The 14976-nt window shown below is 40.8% G+C and overlaps 1 protein-coding gene across 14 annotated transcripts in view; it reads right to left on the bottom strand.

The window, feature by feature from the left end:
- NFIA (nuclear factor I A) overlaps window positions 1-14976 on the bottom strand; it is a 360757-nt gene that overhangs the window by 33838 nt on the left and 311943 nt on the right. For 12 of the 14 annotated variants that reach the window (XM_069788571.1, XM_069788580.1, XM_069788575.1 and 9 more), the window contains 2 exons: window positions 6382-6560; window positions 3690-3855 (listed from right to left, as the gene is read on the bottom strand). In XM_069788571.1, coding sequence (XP_069644672.1) covers window positions 3690-3855; window positions 6382-6560 — 345 coding nt within the window. The remainder of the gene's footprint in view (window positions 1-3689; window positions 3856-6381; window positions 6561-14976) is intronic. The other 2 variants (XM_069788569.1, XM_069788582.1) reach the window with 1 other exon arrangement.

The following is a 14976-nucleotide window of genomic DNA, read 5'->3' on the forward strand; positions in this document are numbered from 1 at the left end:
TCTTTTACAGACCAAGACGACAGGTACATGTGCTTGATATGATGAGCTGTACTGTTTCACAAAGGACTAGGAGTCAGTTTAGCCATCGTGTGGTTGTAGCGAGAGAATTAACCGTAGGAACGTGGTGCAATACAGCATTTCCTACCGCAATGCATTCTGCAGCTGAGTATCTGAGAGGGAACTGCAAATTCTAACAAATTAAATGATACAGTCATCACCCTCTTTTTTATGGATGCGGAAAGGAGTGAACAGCAAGCTAAAATGGCTTGCCCAGAGGGTGCTCAGTCAATGCATAGCAGAGAGTGGGAGAGAAATCCAATCTGATTATGAATCCAATACTATAGGCACAAGATCATTCTTCCCATCCTGACACAACTGCTGTTTAACACGAAAACTCCTTTGTGCAAAGGGACATTAACTGATAACGATCTTGCCCGACAAGGGAAAATAGCTAAGTTTCTCCCCATGTAGAGTTGTGAACCTTAGAAAATTACATTTAGTTTAAAAGTGCTCATTAAAAATCATGGTGTACAGGATGGCAGTATCTTAGACTCTGCATCGGAATGAGGGACACAGATTCTAAGACTCAGATTCAGTTATGATAGTGATAAAGTCCAACTGGCATGTAGTAGAGGTGGTGTTTTCTTTGGGCAATGAGATAGTAAACCCAGAAACTGTCAAGTTCAAGAAAATATTGTGTTGTGTTTGTTATGGGTTACCAACCAAACAAAATCAAGAAGAGATCTGAGATAAGATAATTTTGGGACTGCTTCTGATATCAAGGATGTGTTCTATTGAAAAGGCTTTTTATGGAGGAAAAATGAACCCTCCCAAACCTCATGAATCCCATCTCCATTGTGTCATCTCACTGAGGAAAATGCTGGCTTTCCAAAGGGATAGGATTCGCAGCTGAAATTTTCAACTCCCAGAGCATGCCTGGCCACCCAGTAGTGGCAAATCCCCGACGTGCATCTCCAGGGGCTCTTCCTTCCTTGGACAGCACTAATGTTCATGTTTTGGTTAATGTCACAGCTGGAGAGTTTCACTATTGCTCTGAGAATCATTAACCACCTTGTTGTGATTTTTAGCTCTCATTCCCAGGAGACCATGCTGTATTGAACAGCTGCTCCTGGCTCCTGCACCCCTCAGGAGGGCCATATTCCAATTTTTGGTAGGGCCGTAACTGTATTCTGTTTCTGCAGAGGGCTTTCTGCTAGACCAAAAAAGGAAAGGAGAACGGAGCAAATGCCAACCCCTTTCACTCCATTTGCCTGGGGGGGGCTTCATTCTCCTCCACACAGCTAAGGAGAGAGTCTGGCCAAAATCTAACATCACTCCTGCCTTTGTTGCATAAGTGACTTTCCAATATCCTAAAGCTCTGCAGGGCAGTCAGCCATAACCCAGCGACACTCCCAGAACCGGTGCACTCGAGCAGTTCGTAACCATGGAAAACACCTTTTTGTGCGGCTTTTATGAAACTCTGGTGAATCTGCACTTGCTATTTGAAGGCTAATATTTAGTTAAGGAAAAAACAAACACCAACGAAAATGGAGGGTTGGTACTGATTGACACACTAAATGGAGTCCAGTGGGCCCTTCTGGTAAACTCTCACTGCGAGGCTAGGAACTTTGGTTTGTTTTACGCTTTACGTGGCCAGCCACTTCCACTGGCTTTGGTATATATGTAATATTTTTTCTTACAAAATGTTTCCTATAATCTACTTTTCTGTAAAATTTGTCCCTAAATTAAATTATGTGCTTCTTTACAACTCAAGTCACTATTATTCAAAACCCTTACCAAAAGGAAGATGCATGCCTGAATATGTACAGAACTATATGTTTAGACATCAGCGTAGCTAATTAACAAACAGTAATTATTTTCCTAATCTTTTGTTTAAATACCATTAACTGGCTGCTCTTGAGAAAACCTCGATTCCCAATTAACGTGGCAGCTGTCTGCTGAACACTGAGCCACAGTGACCAGCCTGAGCTGATACCGATGGGTGGTGTTCTGCAAACTTCAGCGGACAATGCCAGTTTTTATGCCAGCTGAGAATCAGGCCAGACGCACATTTAGCTTGTTTACATGATCACAGTATCATAAAAATTAAGTATTAAGATTACTGGTAAAATGATGTTGGGAATTTCTTTCTTTTAGACACCACACACTGCCAGTAAACTGAGTCACAACTGTAATGACAAATACACATTGACCTAGTTTCATTTTTCCCGGTTCTGAAGACAAGGAAATAGTAAGGCATTGCTGACTATATTCAGTGATAAATATGACTAAACATTAACCTTTTAGATTCCACCACTGAATCTTATTGATAGGACTTAAAAGACGGTATCTCCTGTCAGAAAGCGTCAAAACTTCCTGATAGCACAAGTGTTGGTCTAAGGTCAGAAAGAGGAGTGGAGGGGAGGGAATGAATCAACTTCTTAGCTCAACAAAAATCTGCTGATCAATTCTAGAAGTCCTGATTCTAGAAGATCATGTTCACAATCTTACCAGACTGTCTCATACTAAAACCCATTTTAATTTTGAAGCGAGCCAGAGCATCTTGCTGAGTTTGCAGTTGTGCACTATCGCGTAGCAGAAGGCAAATGCAAAACTCCAAGAACTACCAGATTTTAAAAAAGCCCCCTGGAACCTGTGCAAATCTCCTGAACAGTATATAAAGCTTTAAAAATGTAGGCTTCACATGGTCTGAATAGTGAATACCTCTTTGCACATCAGGCAGTGGTTGCATATAGCATTTAAATAATAAGCTTGAAAAGCACACAAAGGGATTTGCTCTTTCGATTAGATTGATTTTTGTTTGTGGATGTTATTTGGACTCCCTTCACTGTGGAACAAGTCCCCTACAGTTGCCATTAAAGCACTGAAAGCTTCCCTTTTGTTTTTAAATGTCAGTTTGAGCATAGCTTCATTAAATCATTTCACAATTAACTCCCTGAACATCCAGACTTTTTTAAAGCATCGAACCCAGCTGAATCGCATTTGTTTCCCAGAAGAGTGAGTCCAAAGTGGTATCCCCAAGTGTGTATCCAGGAATTTGTATATTTGACTTGTGGCTACACAAAATACATATGGGAGCCGTGTGGGTGGTGGAGAGAAGATTAAAGCTTTCTCCCTGGGCCTAAGAAATACCATAGCTTCTTGCCCCAAATGCAGGGCTCGGGAACCAAGTCATAAGGGAAGAACGTCTGGGTTAATCTAGGAAGACTTATTCCCGAAAGAACTATAAATGAAGTGAACTCAAAAGAGTTGTTAGTTTAGCTCAATATGTATAAGCAGCAATGTTTTCGATGAGGCTATCTGTCTGACTTCCATGTAGTATCTATCTTCTAAAGCCCGACTTGAGATACCCACTTGCCTCCTCGCGACAGTAAACAAGATCCCAAAAGTCCGAGGTCTGTGTCACAGCTTAGCTACTGGCCTTGATTGCTCTCATACGTGGTTATGTGAAATGCCAACAAAGTCAGAAATAAAACGGTAACCTTAAGCTAACTCTTTTCTCATTAATACAGAAGCAGCTCAGAATTTTGTCCATCATATACAGAGTGGAGAGCTCTCCTGCTTCCCGAGAGCTAGTCCAGTCCTCATCTCTGAATAGCCGATAGACGGTGATCGCAGCACATTGCGCGCTGCTGTTAGCCCTTGGTTCCCGCTGCGTCTATACTTACTTGGAGAAGTGGGAGAGGTGGCCCCTCCTTCTGTTGATGTAGTTGGAGGTTTTGTGTCTGGCACTGGCAGAGGCACAGGCCTAGCCATTGGTGGCGGAGGTGGTGGTGGCAACATTGGGGTAGGAAGGAATGGATTGTGCACCTTGCCTTGGCTGCTACCATTGGGCTGCCAAAAAACAAGCAAACAAACAAAAATTATACTAAAAATCAGCTATTAGGAACCTCCAGCAATAACAATCTAGTTGAAAGCTATGTGCAATACATTTACAATTACGTGAGAAGTGGCAAAGAAGGTGCTGGGTCAAATTCTCCATTGACTTCAAGGAACTTTGTCTCAAACCCCGTGAACCTTGTGAAACTATGGAAATTCTCACTTTTAAACATTTGTCCTATTAGCAGCTGGTCTCAACTGCCCTGGATTAAATTCTACTACTCTTTACATTTCCTGCAGCCACTAACTCATGATCAGTGAGAGCTGAAGCAGTATTTTTGACCCCTTAAATCCCCAGTTTCGTGCCTCTGTTATACCCTTAGGATATCAGTGCCTAGGACTTGAGTGTAAATTTCTTAAAGATACTGGTCATTAAGAGAAAAAACAAGCATTTTTGGTGGTCTTAAAAGTCATGCTGATATCTTATTACAGGAAGATGAATGAGTATATATTAAAGTAACTGGTCTCCCACATCCCTTTTGAGTTAGCAATAGTGCAGCTCACAGTTTAGTTGCCATTAGGATCATATGGAGAAATGACTGAACTTTGGGAAACATCGGGAAAAAAGCCCCCCTCCCTTAGTCTGGGATGTGCTCAGTCACAGGCAGAATGGACCTAGATATACAAGTGTGGTCTTTCAGTTAATCACCAGAAAAACCTGTCCATAAGTCAAAGTGTTTTCAAGTATCACAAAAACAAGCAGCAGGCTTAAAAAAAAAAAGCCACCCCTTCCTCCAACTTGTTAAGTTTACATTTTAAACATAACACAGCCTGGACACTTGAAAACCATACGGATAGATGCCAACTACCATTATAAAGAGAAAGTAGGACAGCCTGTGAATCAGGTGTTCCATTTTAGTGACAAAAATGATGAGATCACTTTCGACAGCACTCTACAAATTGATCTCACTGCAGTTCTTCTGGCACTGAGCATTGGCTTTTCCATTGATGATAAAAGCTCAGCTTTAAACACAGATCCATATTCTAAGTACTGCTAAAGAAAATAATATTTTAATTCCTGTTAGGCTTTCCATTAGCCTGAATTACTGGGGACAGAATACTCGTACTGGCAAACGCTTGGGACCTTATTTTCATTTCACCTGCTTTGGCACTGACAAAAGGCCTTAAAGTCGTGTGGGTGCAAATCACACTTGTGCTAGAGCAAAAATGGTTCAGGGCATAAATAAGACTCAAATTCATCTGCATTTAACTTAAGCACTCCCACTGACTTCAAAGACTGCAGTTACTAGTGTTTGCAGTAAGAAGCAATCCTTCAGGGATATTTATTTTTCCAACATCCAGTACCTTTAATAAACTAATATATTAGTGACATCTCTCAAACACTATCTTGTCTCACAATTAGGTCCCTTTCCTGCCAAGAAGACCCCTGCTGTATGTTCATTGTGAGTGTGCTAACAGTTCATAATGCTGAATGGTTTGGGATAAATTAAGCAAATGAATACTCAAGGAAAAAGAAAAGCACTATATTGATTTGTTGTCTAGACATAAATGTATCTGCTAACATATTGCAGACATTATTCAAAGCCAGTACTGGCTGGAATAAGTAGAGTCAGTTTTTCTGCTAGGGAAAGGAAAGCACTGAGAACAATATAGCTTATTAAATAAGTGTAATAAATTAGATGCTAATAATTAAACTAATTCTCATTAACACTTTCAATCGTATGTATGTCAGGAGAGAAACAGTAATTTTGCCAGTTATTACTTCATTGGCTGGAAAAAGTTACATGCATTACATTTCATGAAATATTCAGAGCATTATTTTAGATTTGATTTACATAAAATTTATAAATTCTGTATTTGACCGGAATGCTATTTCAATAATAGCAAGATGATTCACTTTATTTGATTAAAAAAAAATGAAAATGGTTATTTGAAGCTTTGGAACTCTGCTTAATTTTTCATAGAGATAAGGGGAAAAGATAACTGCTTACAGAAATAACAAACCATAATAAACTGTACTTTTAACATCTTGAGTTCAAGTACTGGTCAACTTGATCTAAAGTGCTATAAGGCAGTATTTTTTTTTTTTTTAATGAACTTAGCTGATCTGAAACATCTGTTTCTCACCCTCCCTTTTCCTGCTCCTCCCCCCCCACTCTCCCCTGAACTTCAAAAATAATTAATAAAAATTATTCTGCCTTCATATTTTGTTAACCCTAGTTCCACTAGGGTTACAACGCATGCAGCAAAGTCATTTGTGGAGGGACCCAAAAGGTCACTGTATCACCAGCTTCTCTGACAGTTTAACTTAACTTCACCACAATGTGGTCGAGTGGTTTTTTGGGGGAGTTTTTTTGTTGTTTTTTTAAATATTTTTGCAGTAGCAGCATTTTTTTTTTCTTCCAACGACCATTGAAGGTGTGTTCCTGTATGCAACATGCTGTTAAAATAATCCCATAATCCCATGGTTAATTTTACATAGGACAAACACTTCTGAAGAAATAAAAACGGCTTCCTTACATTTAGGAACCCCACCTGTCCAGCCTGCTGACCAGCGTCGGGGCAGACAAGTTGGACAAACTCTTTCAGAGTCTCCTGAGGATGATAGCGGATTGCTGGGTGTGAGAAGTATGGCCCAGGCTGTTGAATAATGGGTGATGTTGGAAAATGAAGAGTCGATGGTGTTGCATGTGGACTTGCTATAGGAAAGAAAACAAAGAAGTTATATAGAGTTTTGCCTTTGGAAAATAAAACAGTTTTAATCTACTGTAGTTTTACTTTTAGTCTTTTTTTAAATGTACAGTATTGTTTATACATCTGATCTTCACAATTAATATATTAGACCACATTGTGTCCTACACTTGCTTCATCTAGATCCTGAAAGCAAATGGAGCCAGACATTTTGAAGGATTTTTTGTATTTTTAGTGGACACGTATAGGAATCAGCAGTCCTTTCTGAAAGTGAAAACTATTCATCACCTTAAGAGCAGTCCTCATCAATCAGGCAATAAAAAATGTATTTGGGAGATTAGGGTTGATTTAATTGACATTTCACATAACTTGGATTTGCACATATGAATCCATTTTATATTGTACTATAAACGGTTGATAATTTAAAGATGGTCTAACACTTCCTGTTGTTGGGTTTTTTTTCCACCTCAGTTTAGGAACATTTATTTTAAGTAACATGTTTTCATCTAATGAACATGCACAAAGTGGCAAGATCGTTTTGAAAATTACATTTACATTTCTCCTGAATAATGTTAGGCTCAAATCTTCAGCAAGCCCCCAGCTTACATTCAGGGATGAAGTTTAATTTGGTGAATTTATGGGCTAACAAGCCAGCTGGAAAAAGTACTACAGTGAAGGTGTAAAGGTGTAATGTACACAAGCCTATTGGCAATGACAGATTTTACCCTCAGCTGATTTCAGCAGAACTACAAGTGCACCTGAAGAGCCTTATGCTCTCCTCCATTATGTGACACCTTTGCCCAGTTCCTTGGCCTTCAAGATACATTGGGTTGGACCCTTGTTAGCTAACAGTGCTTTCCACTGTTAGTTGTCACCATGCGGCAGCAACTGCTGCCACTCATAGTGCTATGAATTCTCCCTTTCCCCTCAAAAATGAGAATCCACTCTTCCTTTAAAATGGCCAATTAATTTGGTTGCGCACAAGCTCATCTGTAAATCATAGTTTTATTTCTCACCAAATAGTCATCATTACAGCCCTGTTGCTCCCTTGGCACGCTATCCTAGTAATCTTTCAAGGGTGTCCATGTGCATATACTGCACTTGTACACCACACATAACCGATTAGATAAAGGCTATGCAAGGGAGGTAATATCCTACAGAAACTCATGTGTTGCCTTTGAAGTAAGTTAAATATACAAGAGGGAAAAAAAGCCTTTGGCACTTCTCAAAAAATTGGAGAAGCAGGAAAGTTAACTAAAATCAAATACAAATGAGCAAACACTCATTTCATGACAAATGTTATGAAAAACCCTCAGTTAAATAAAAGCTAAAATCTGCTTCTCAGTCTTGTTCATCGCCAGTTTAATAATATGACACTTTATTAATAATTTTTTTCTTAAGAATTATTAAACCATTAGCAAACTCAGAGCCTGAAGATGTGGATAAAACATGTACTTAGAGACAGCAGCAAGGAAACTTACTGCATTATCCTATAAACATTCATTAAGGGTTGGCTGGGCAGCACTTCTATGTACTTCTTTCTCCACGACTGGATAGGAATGATTGCTTTGACACCACCACCAAAAAGAGCTGCAGTCATGCCTGGGTGCTGATATGGGATGAATATGAAGCTCTCATCCTTGCCATGAAAAGCTCTCCTGTATCCTTGTTAACCCCACAAGTCTTCCCAGTCTGCTCCCTTTAATACTGTTTAAAATATTCACAACAGGAAGAGAAACCCATACTAAATGCGTGGTACTAAATGGGAAAACACCACTGAAAGATGAGGAACCAAAAGGTAGCATACAGCCTTCAACAATCTCCGATCAAAGTAGATGTATATCCAGAGAAATGCTTCTGAAAGCATGGGCCATACCTATCTTCTAACAGCTAGATATTGTGGCATGTGGGCTGAACTAGAAAACAGTGTCTTCCCACAGCCATGCTAGGTCTGCAATGCTGCACTTGGGAAAAGGAAACAAGAAGCAGCATATCCCACACTCCTTGTTATGGAAATGTTGACAGTTATTCCATGGCCAAGGCAAACACCTGTGTGCCCAGCCTGTTCAACCTGTCTGCACATCTGGGCTTATCTCTTGTTTTTTACAAACCTAGTTAATTATTTCTTATTCACTTTTAAGACAAATAGTTTTGTTCTGAGTTTGCATCTTAAATTATAGTATATTTGAAAACTCTTCAGATAAAGAACCCAAATCTTCAAAGGAAGAAATGAAGGCTATTTTCCTGTCCCCAAACTCCTGGGAGAGGCTGTAACTTTGAAGTGTGCTAATAAAGGTAGAGATAATGTGGGATTCACCTTAGTAAGTGTGGGTGTCTACCATGGAGCTAATTATCTTAGAATCAATGGAGAGCTAAACAGGACTAATGGTGTCTAAGGAGGCGTTCTTCTCATCCCAAAATAGACCACTGCCTTTGACTAGACTTCATTGACCACACTGACTGGCTCACCAGTGGATGTGAAGGAAGCCCACTGGTACTAGCTCCGAGGTAGATACCTCCAGTCTACACACATCCCTTCAGTTAGGTGAATTCCACCCAAAGTGTCAGGCTCTGATCTCACTTAGACCAACCCCTGAGGTGCAACTGCTTTAATGACACTTACGTCATAGCTACTTTACAGGTATGAATGTATCATCACCTTCTCCAGGAAGCAACAGTCATTTTAGAGCTTGTAAAAATATTTTGCCAAAAATATTGATTCAATAAAGTTGGTGGTAAACATTTTGATGACTACAACAAAATTTTGATTAGCATACAACATTTCTGTCCTTTTTTTGATATAAAACATATTCTTCCTCTCTTTCTTCATATGTCCTTTTATAGTTTCCCCTTTCCTTGTATGCCAAATGGAAGATGAAGGATGAAGGTAAAAGTGAGAAATGAAAATTTATGTGGTGAACAACTAATTAAGTAAAAAACAGATTGGGATTTTTTAAACATTTATAAAAAAAAATTCATTTTAGCACCAACTCTGTTAATACTATTTGAAATTGTTACGCAACTGCACTGTCCTATGTACACATCTGGGAACAAATTAATTCCTTTTCTTCCACTGGGTGAAAAGGAGATGGAAATGCTATTTCAATCAAACAAGAAAGAATAAAAAATTGTACCCAGGAAATGTGGAAATTCAAAGCTAGGCTTGAGACTACACTGTATGTAGCTTTTCCAAGGTATGGCTCTTGTATTGGGTTTGTGTGGCAAGGTTTTGGGGGGGGGGGTACAGGGGTGGCTTCTGCGAGAAGCTGCTAGAAGCTTCCCCCATGTCCAACAGAGCCAATGCCAGCCGGCTCCAAGACGGACCCGCCACTGGCCAAGGCTGAGCCCATCAGCAATGGTGGTAGTGCCTCAGGGATAACAGATTGAAGAAGGGAAAAAAAAAGTTGCTGTGGCACAGAAACTGCAGCCAGAGAGAGGAGTGAGAATATGTGAGAGAACCAACCCTGCAGACCCCCAGGTCAGTGAAGAAGGAGGGGGAGGAGATGCTCCAGGCGCCGGAGCAGAGATTCCCCTGCAGCCCGTGGGGAAGACCACGGTGAGGCAGGCTGTCCCCCTGCAGCCCATGGAGGTCCACGGGGGAGCAGATCTCCACCTGCAGCCTGGGGAGGACCCCACGCCAGAGCGGGTGGGTTCCCAAAGGAGGCTGTGACCCCGTGGGAAGCCTGCGCTGGACCAGGCTCCTGGCAGGACCTGAGTTTCTGTGGGGAAAGGAGCCCACGGAGCAGGTTTTCTGGCAGGACTTGTGACCCCGTGGGGGACCCACACTAGAGCAGTGTGCTCCTGAAGGACTGCAGCCCATGGAAGGAACCCACGCTGGAGCAGTTTGTGAAGAACTGCAGCCCGTGAGAAGGACCCACGTTGGAGAAGTTTGTGGAGGACTGTCTCCCGTGGGAGGGACCCCATGCTGGGGCAGGGGAAGAGTGTGAGGAGTCCTGCCCCTGAAGAGGAAGGAGCGGCAGAGACAACGTGTGATGAACTGACCCCAACCCCTTGTCCCCCTGTGCTGCTGGGGGGAGGAGGTGGAGAAGTCAGGAGTGAAGCGGTGCCCAGGAAGAAGGGAGGGGTGAGGGGAAGGTGTTTTAAGATTTGGTTTTATTTCTCATTACGCTACTCTGGTTTGATTGGCAATAAATTAAGTTAATTTTCCCTAAGTCGAGTCTGTTTTGCCCATGACAGTAATTGGTTGAGTGATCTCTCCCTGTCCTTATCTCGACCCATGAGCCTTTTGTTATATTTTCTCTCCCCTGTCCAGCTGAGGAGGGGGAGTGATACAGCAGCTTTGGTGGGCACCTGGCGTCCAGCCAGGGTCAACCCATCACACTCTTCATTTAATAATTTGATTTGCTATATGAAAGACACGTTATGGTTATTAGGAATACTCATAGGCATGTAAGTAGTGGGTCTTTCTCTGTTGCCTTGACCTCCTCAGTGTGTCAGGGTAGAAAACAAAGCAGAAAGCATTTGTCAGTGATCTTCCCAAAGAAAGAGAGAAGAAAAATGAATGCAGAAATGATCAACAATAATTCAGGAAAGTAAAGTGCCACAAGAAGGAGAAAGTGGTTCCTCTTTGGAGTCTTGGCCAACTCCTCAGCACAGCCTTGAAGGGCTTTCTGCTGATCACAGGAAAGACCAGGGAAGGAAACAAGACTGAAGAGGCATCAGTCCTCAGTCTGTGCCATATACTGACATGTAGGGTTCATTTTCTCAGAGTAAATGGGTTAGCATAAGAAGTAACAAATAGAAAAAGGATCTCCAAAACGTTTGTTTTTGCAGTCTCTGACTGGGACATACCAAATTTCTCAAGTGGCAAAAGGAAGAGCTGTTTGATAAAAGGAAGAATCTACGACTATTAAACTGATCAACATTACAAGTGTGCTTGCCTTATACTAGAGAGAGGGAATTAAACACTAAAGTCTAAAAACTGTTGGCCCAGATACAGACCATTACTCAGATAGCTGTGTTGTGGTCACCAGCCCTGGTGTATGCAAAAATGGCCTTTCAAACAAGTTCTAACTGCAGAACACAACCGTGTTTCCAACTACATAGATCCTTACAAACATTTTTAATCAGTTAAAGGGCGTGAGGTAGTGGAGCACATTGCTATTTTCCCTATTTGGCTCTAAAAGGGGCAAGTGACCATGGACAAGCCCCTTCAGTCATGATTTTCAGAAATGCTTAATAAAAATTATAAAGTCATTGCTTCCAAAACCCACACCTAGAGTGATGCAAATTTTCCTAGGTATGAGAAGGGGCCATTACTACTTATGTGCTTCTGATGGGATATTACAAGTCTCAATCAGTGATTGTAAATTCTTTGAGATCTTCAAATGGAAGATAAAATAGGTCTTTGTCTATTATTTATTTACTTATTGACTTATTATTTATGTATCCCTAAGCAGCTCCATGCTGCCAAACCATATTTCTCTTGGCGTCTTTCAGCCTGTGACATTTATATTTTATTATTGACCTCACTAAATGACATAAAATATAAGTTCTACAACCTACGAAAATGTGTATTCCAGATCAGAACTTCATTTCTACCTGCTGTAGGTATGGAGGAGTTGGACTATCTGGCGTTATTAAATCTGTTATTGGGGGGAGGGGAGGTTGGAGGCAGGAATTATCCTTCCATCTCAAGGCAAGCATAAATATTTCAAAGCACACATGATTCTAATTCCATTGAAGCTCATCTGAAACATCCCAGAGTTTTTATTGAAAATGAGATGATAATGTATGGTGGCCTGCAACAGATATACCAATATTTTAAAACTACTGCTATTGGGCCAAGTAATTATGCAGTACAGCTGTTGCACGCTATACTGGATTTTTTAGTGTTTTATGAGTTCGTGGTGCTGTGCAGCACAGAAGTAAGAGGATTTTTCAGAGCACTGAATTCAAACGTCTGATTATGCAAGCCTGTCTTGTCTTTTCCTTTCTTGATTTGTAGTAGCCAATAACAAACTAAGTAACCAATAAAATAAGTTGCATTCATTGATTAGGGTAGCACTTCACATGTCTAAGGCAAATGAAGAAGAGCCAAAATTGTGAATTCTATTCAACTGAATGATCAGATAATAAAGAATCAGTTAATTTGAAACAGGTTATAGTTTTCTTCAGATATTTAGTACTCTTCTCAGGCCCTTCTCCTGGAACAAAGAAGCAGTCCTAATAAAGACGCATGGGATCCTTTCTCCCAGGGAGTGCTCACTGATGTGGTCAGGGGACTTTGTGATCGCACCTGCAGCACTCAGACAGATTTCTCCACCAGCACAGCCCAACATATGGGGAGACATATTGATCCATCCACCTTCCATCTCCTCTTCCAAAAAGCCTTGCCAACCCCTTAAAGTTCAGATGACTGGATGAAATTTCTTTCTTCATAAAGTCGTTTGAAGTCTTTGAAAGGGTCATTTAGTGTTCTTCTTCTCCCGCTCAGGAAAAGCCTAGTATCACCCTGCACTCCTCGCCTGTTCAAAGAAGTAGTGGTCTGGGGAATCAAAACCACTGTTCCTTCACAGGCATGAGGGCTAGTCCATCAAACCAGGCCAACAGTGGATTGGCTTCACTAGGGCACAATGCTCAGATACTTCCTCTATAAAGTGATAATTAAGTTTACTAATAGCTCATTAAACATTGATCAATCTTCCTAGAAATAGTAACTTTATAATCATAATGAAACAGGATCATTTTTATCAGCTTGTTTTTGAGGCCATTATAATTGGCTTCATTACAATTAAGAAAGTATTTTTTTAAAAGTCATTTCACTGGAAATGTTATAGAACAGTTTGTACTGCTAGATATTTCCACTTCAAGCTTCTAAGTTGCTTTAACTCCCTGCATGCTGTTAGCTTTCTCCTAGCATTTAAGTGATGCAAGTGCCAGTTCAAATTATGCAAGATGTATCCCACCCTTTGTACCCCAAAGGTACTTATTCTGAAAATTGACCATATTAGAGTACTAATTGGCTAAGCCACCATGCTGGCTGATGTGAAATGCTTTCAAACACCATGAAACAGCTGTGTTTATCGGAAATATGAAGAGTGACTTTTTAATAAGGAGATCTGGCAATAATCCAAATTTGTTGAAAGGAACTTACACTTCTGTGTATAATACAATACAAGAGGTAAAGAATAGAAGCCTAAAACAATAGCTTTAAGCCCACAGATTTTTGTGATGAAAGCAGTTACCCAAACAAGAAAAAAATAATTAAGAAACTTGGGCTGGGATTTGCAGAGGTCCTGAGAGAATTCATTAACTGCTTTTGAGTTTCAATGGGAGCTGCATCCCCGTAACTCTTTCAAAGGTTTCTGAAAGTCCCCATTTTTCTTACTGCCCATTAGGAGTAGACTTTAGGGTGACAAATGTAGAGCAATCTCTTATTCAGGTTAGCAAGGACTTGCCTCTACTTAAATACTGAGCTGCTGAGGGTAGGACTGACCAGTCCTAGGACCAGCCCTTTGAAAGGAATTCAGATCACTGGCAAACTTAAGTATTGCTTAAGTCCCATAATCGTGCAAAGGGGCTGTTTAGTAACAGGTCCGTGGATGAGCTAAATTCAAACTGATACTGTCTTGCATTCCCATTTGCAGTGACAAGGCTGGGAAATCATGGGGTGGGAGAACAAAAATAGGCCTTACCCTCCTAGCACGGGTAAAATTTAGCTATCACTGATACTTACTTCCACATTATGTGGGCAAACATAGATGAAACATTCAAAATATAATCTAAACAGCTGACCAATGCAAGAGATACAAATATCCTAAATATGACGGATGGACGATCTGTTCCTGACATCAAAAAGAAGGACTGAATCACAGAATATCCATCTCTTATCTCCAGAAGTCAGGTGCAGGTGGTCGGCTAAGCACTGCTGAAAAAACAGACCCATGGTATCTCCAAGTCGGGGCTGGCTATCAGCCCTTTTTTGCTGCTCTGAAGACCAGAGTGGTATAAGGCACATGGACTCTTTGTTCAGAAATACTCTTTCTGTAAGAGATTTTGCAGTAGCAAGTGGGAGGCAGAAGGACATTTTGCCAAGGCCCACGGAGTTCCTAGCAAAAGGAAAATATGCTTAAAGCTGTGTTTAGGCACAGGGTTTATTGGTGTACTCTGGATTGTTGAGTATTACAGGCTGCTTCTGAAAACCTGTAGAGCTGAACTGAGTGCTGGTTCCAGATTCTGGTATAGGCAGGGGGCCAGTTAAGTTAGCTATTTTGAGCAGATTGTTTTAAAACATGTCAAAATTCTTCTGCCTTTGGGAGATCAGAATACTATAGAACTGATTACATAGGTACAGAAATAAAAATCATACCTACAGAAAGCACTTCTCCCTTCCAAGACCATAGCTAGAGGTCAAAAAACCCTAATTTAACCTATTTGTGGAATTCCTACTTCACATCCAAT

This window comes from Haliaeetus albicilla, chromosome 8 (genome assembly GCF_947461875.1).
Source record: "Haliaeetus albicilla chromosome 8, bHalAlb1.1, whole genome shotgun sequence".
In the NCBI taxonomy this organism is placed as follows: Eukaryota; Metazoa; Chordata; class Aves; order Accipitriformes; family Accipitridae; genus Haliaeetus; species Haliaeetus albicilla.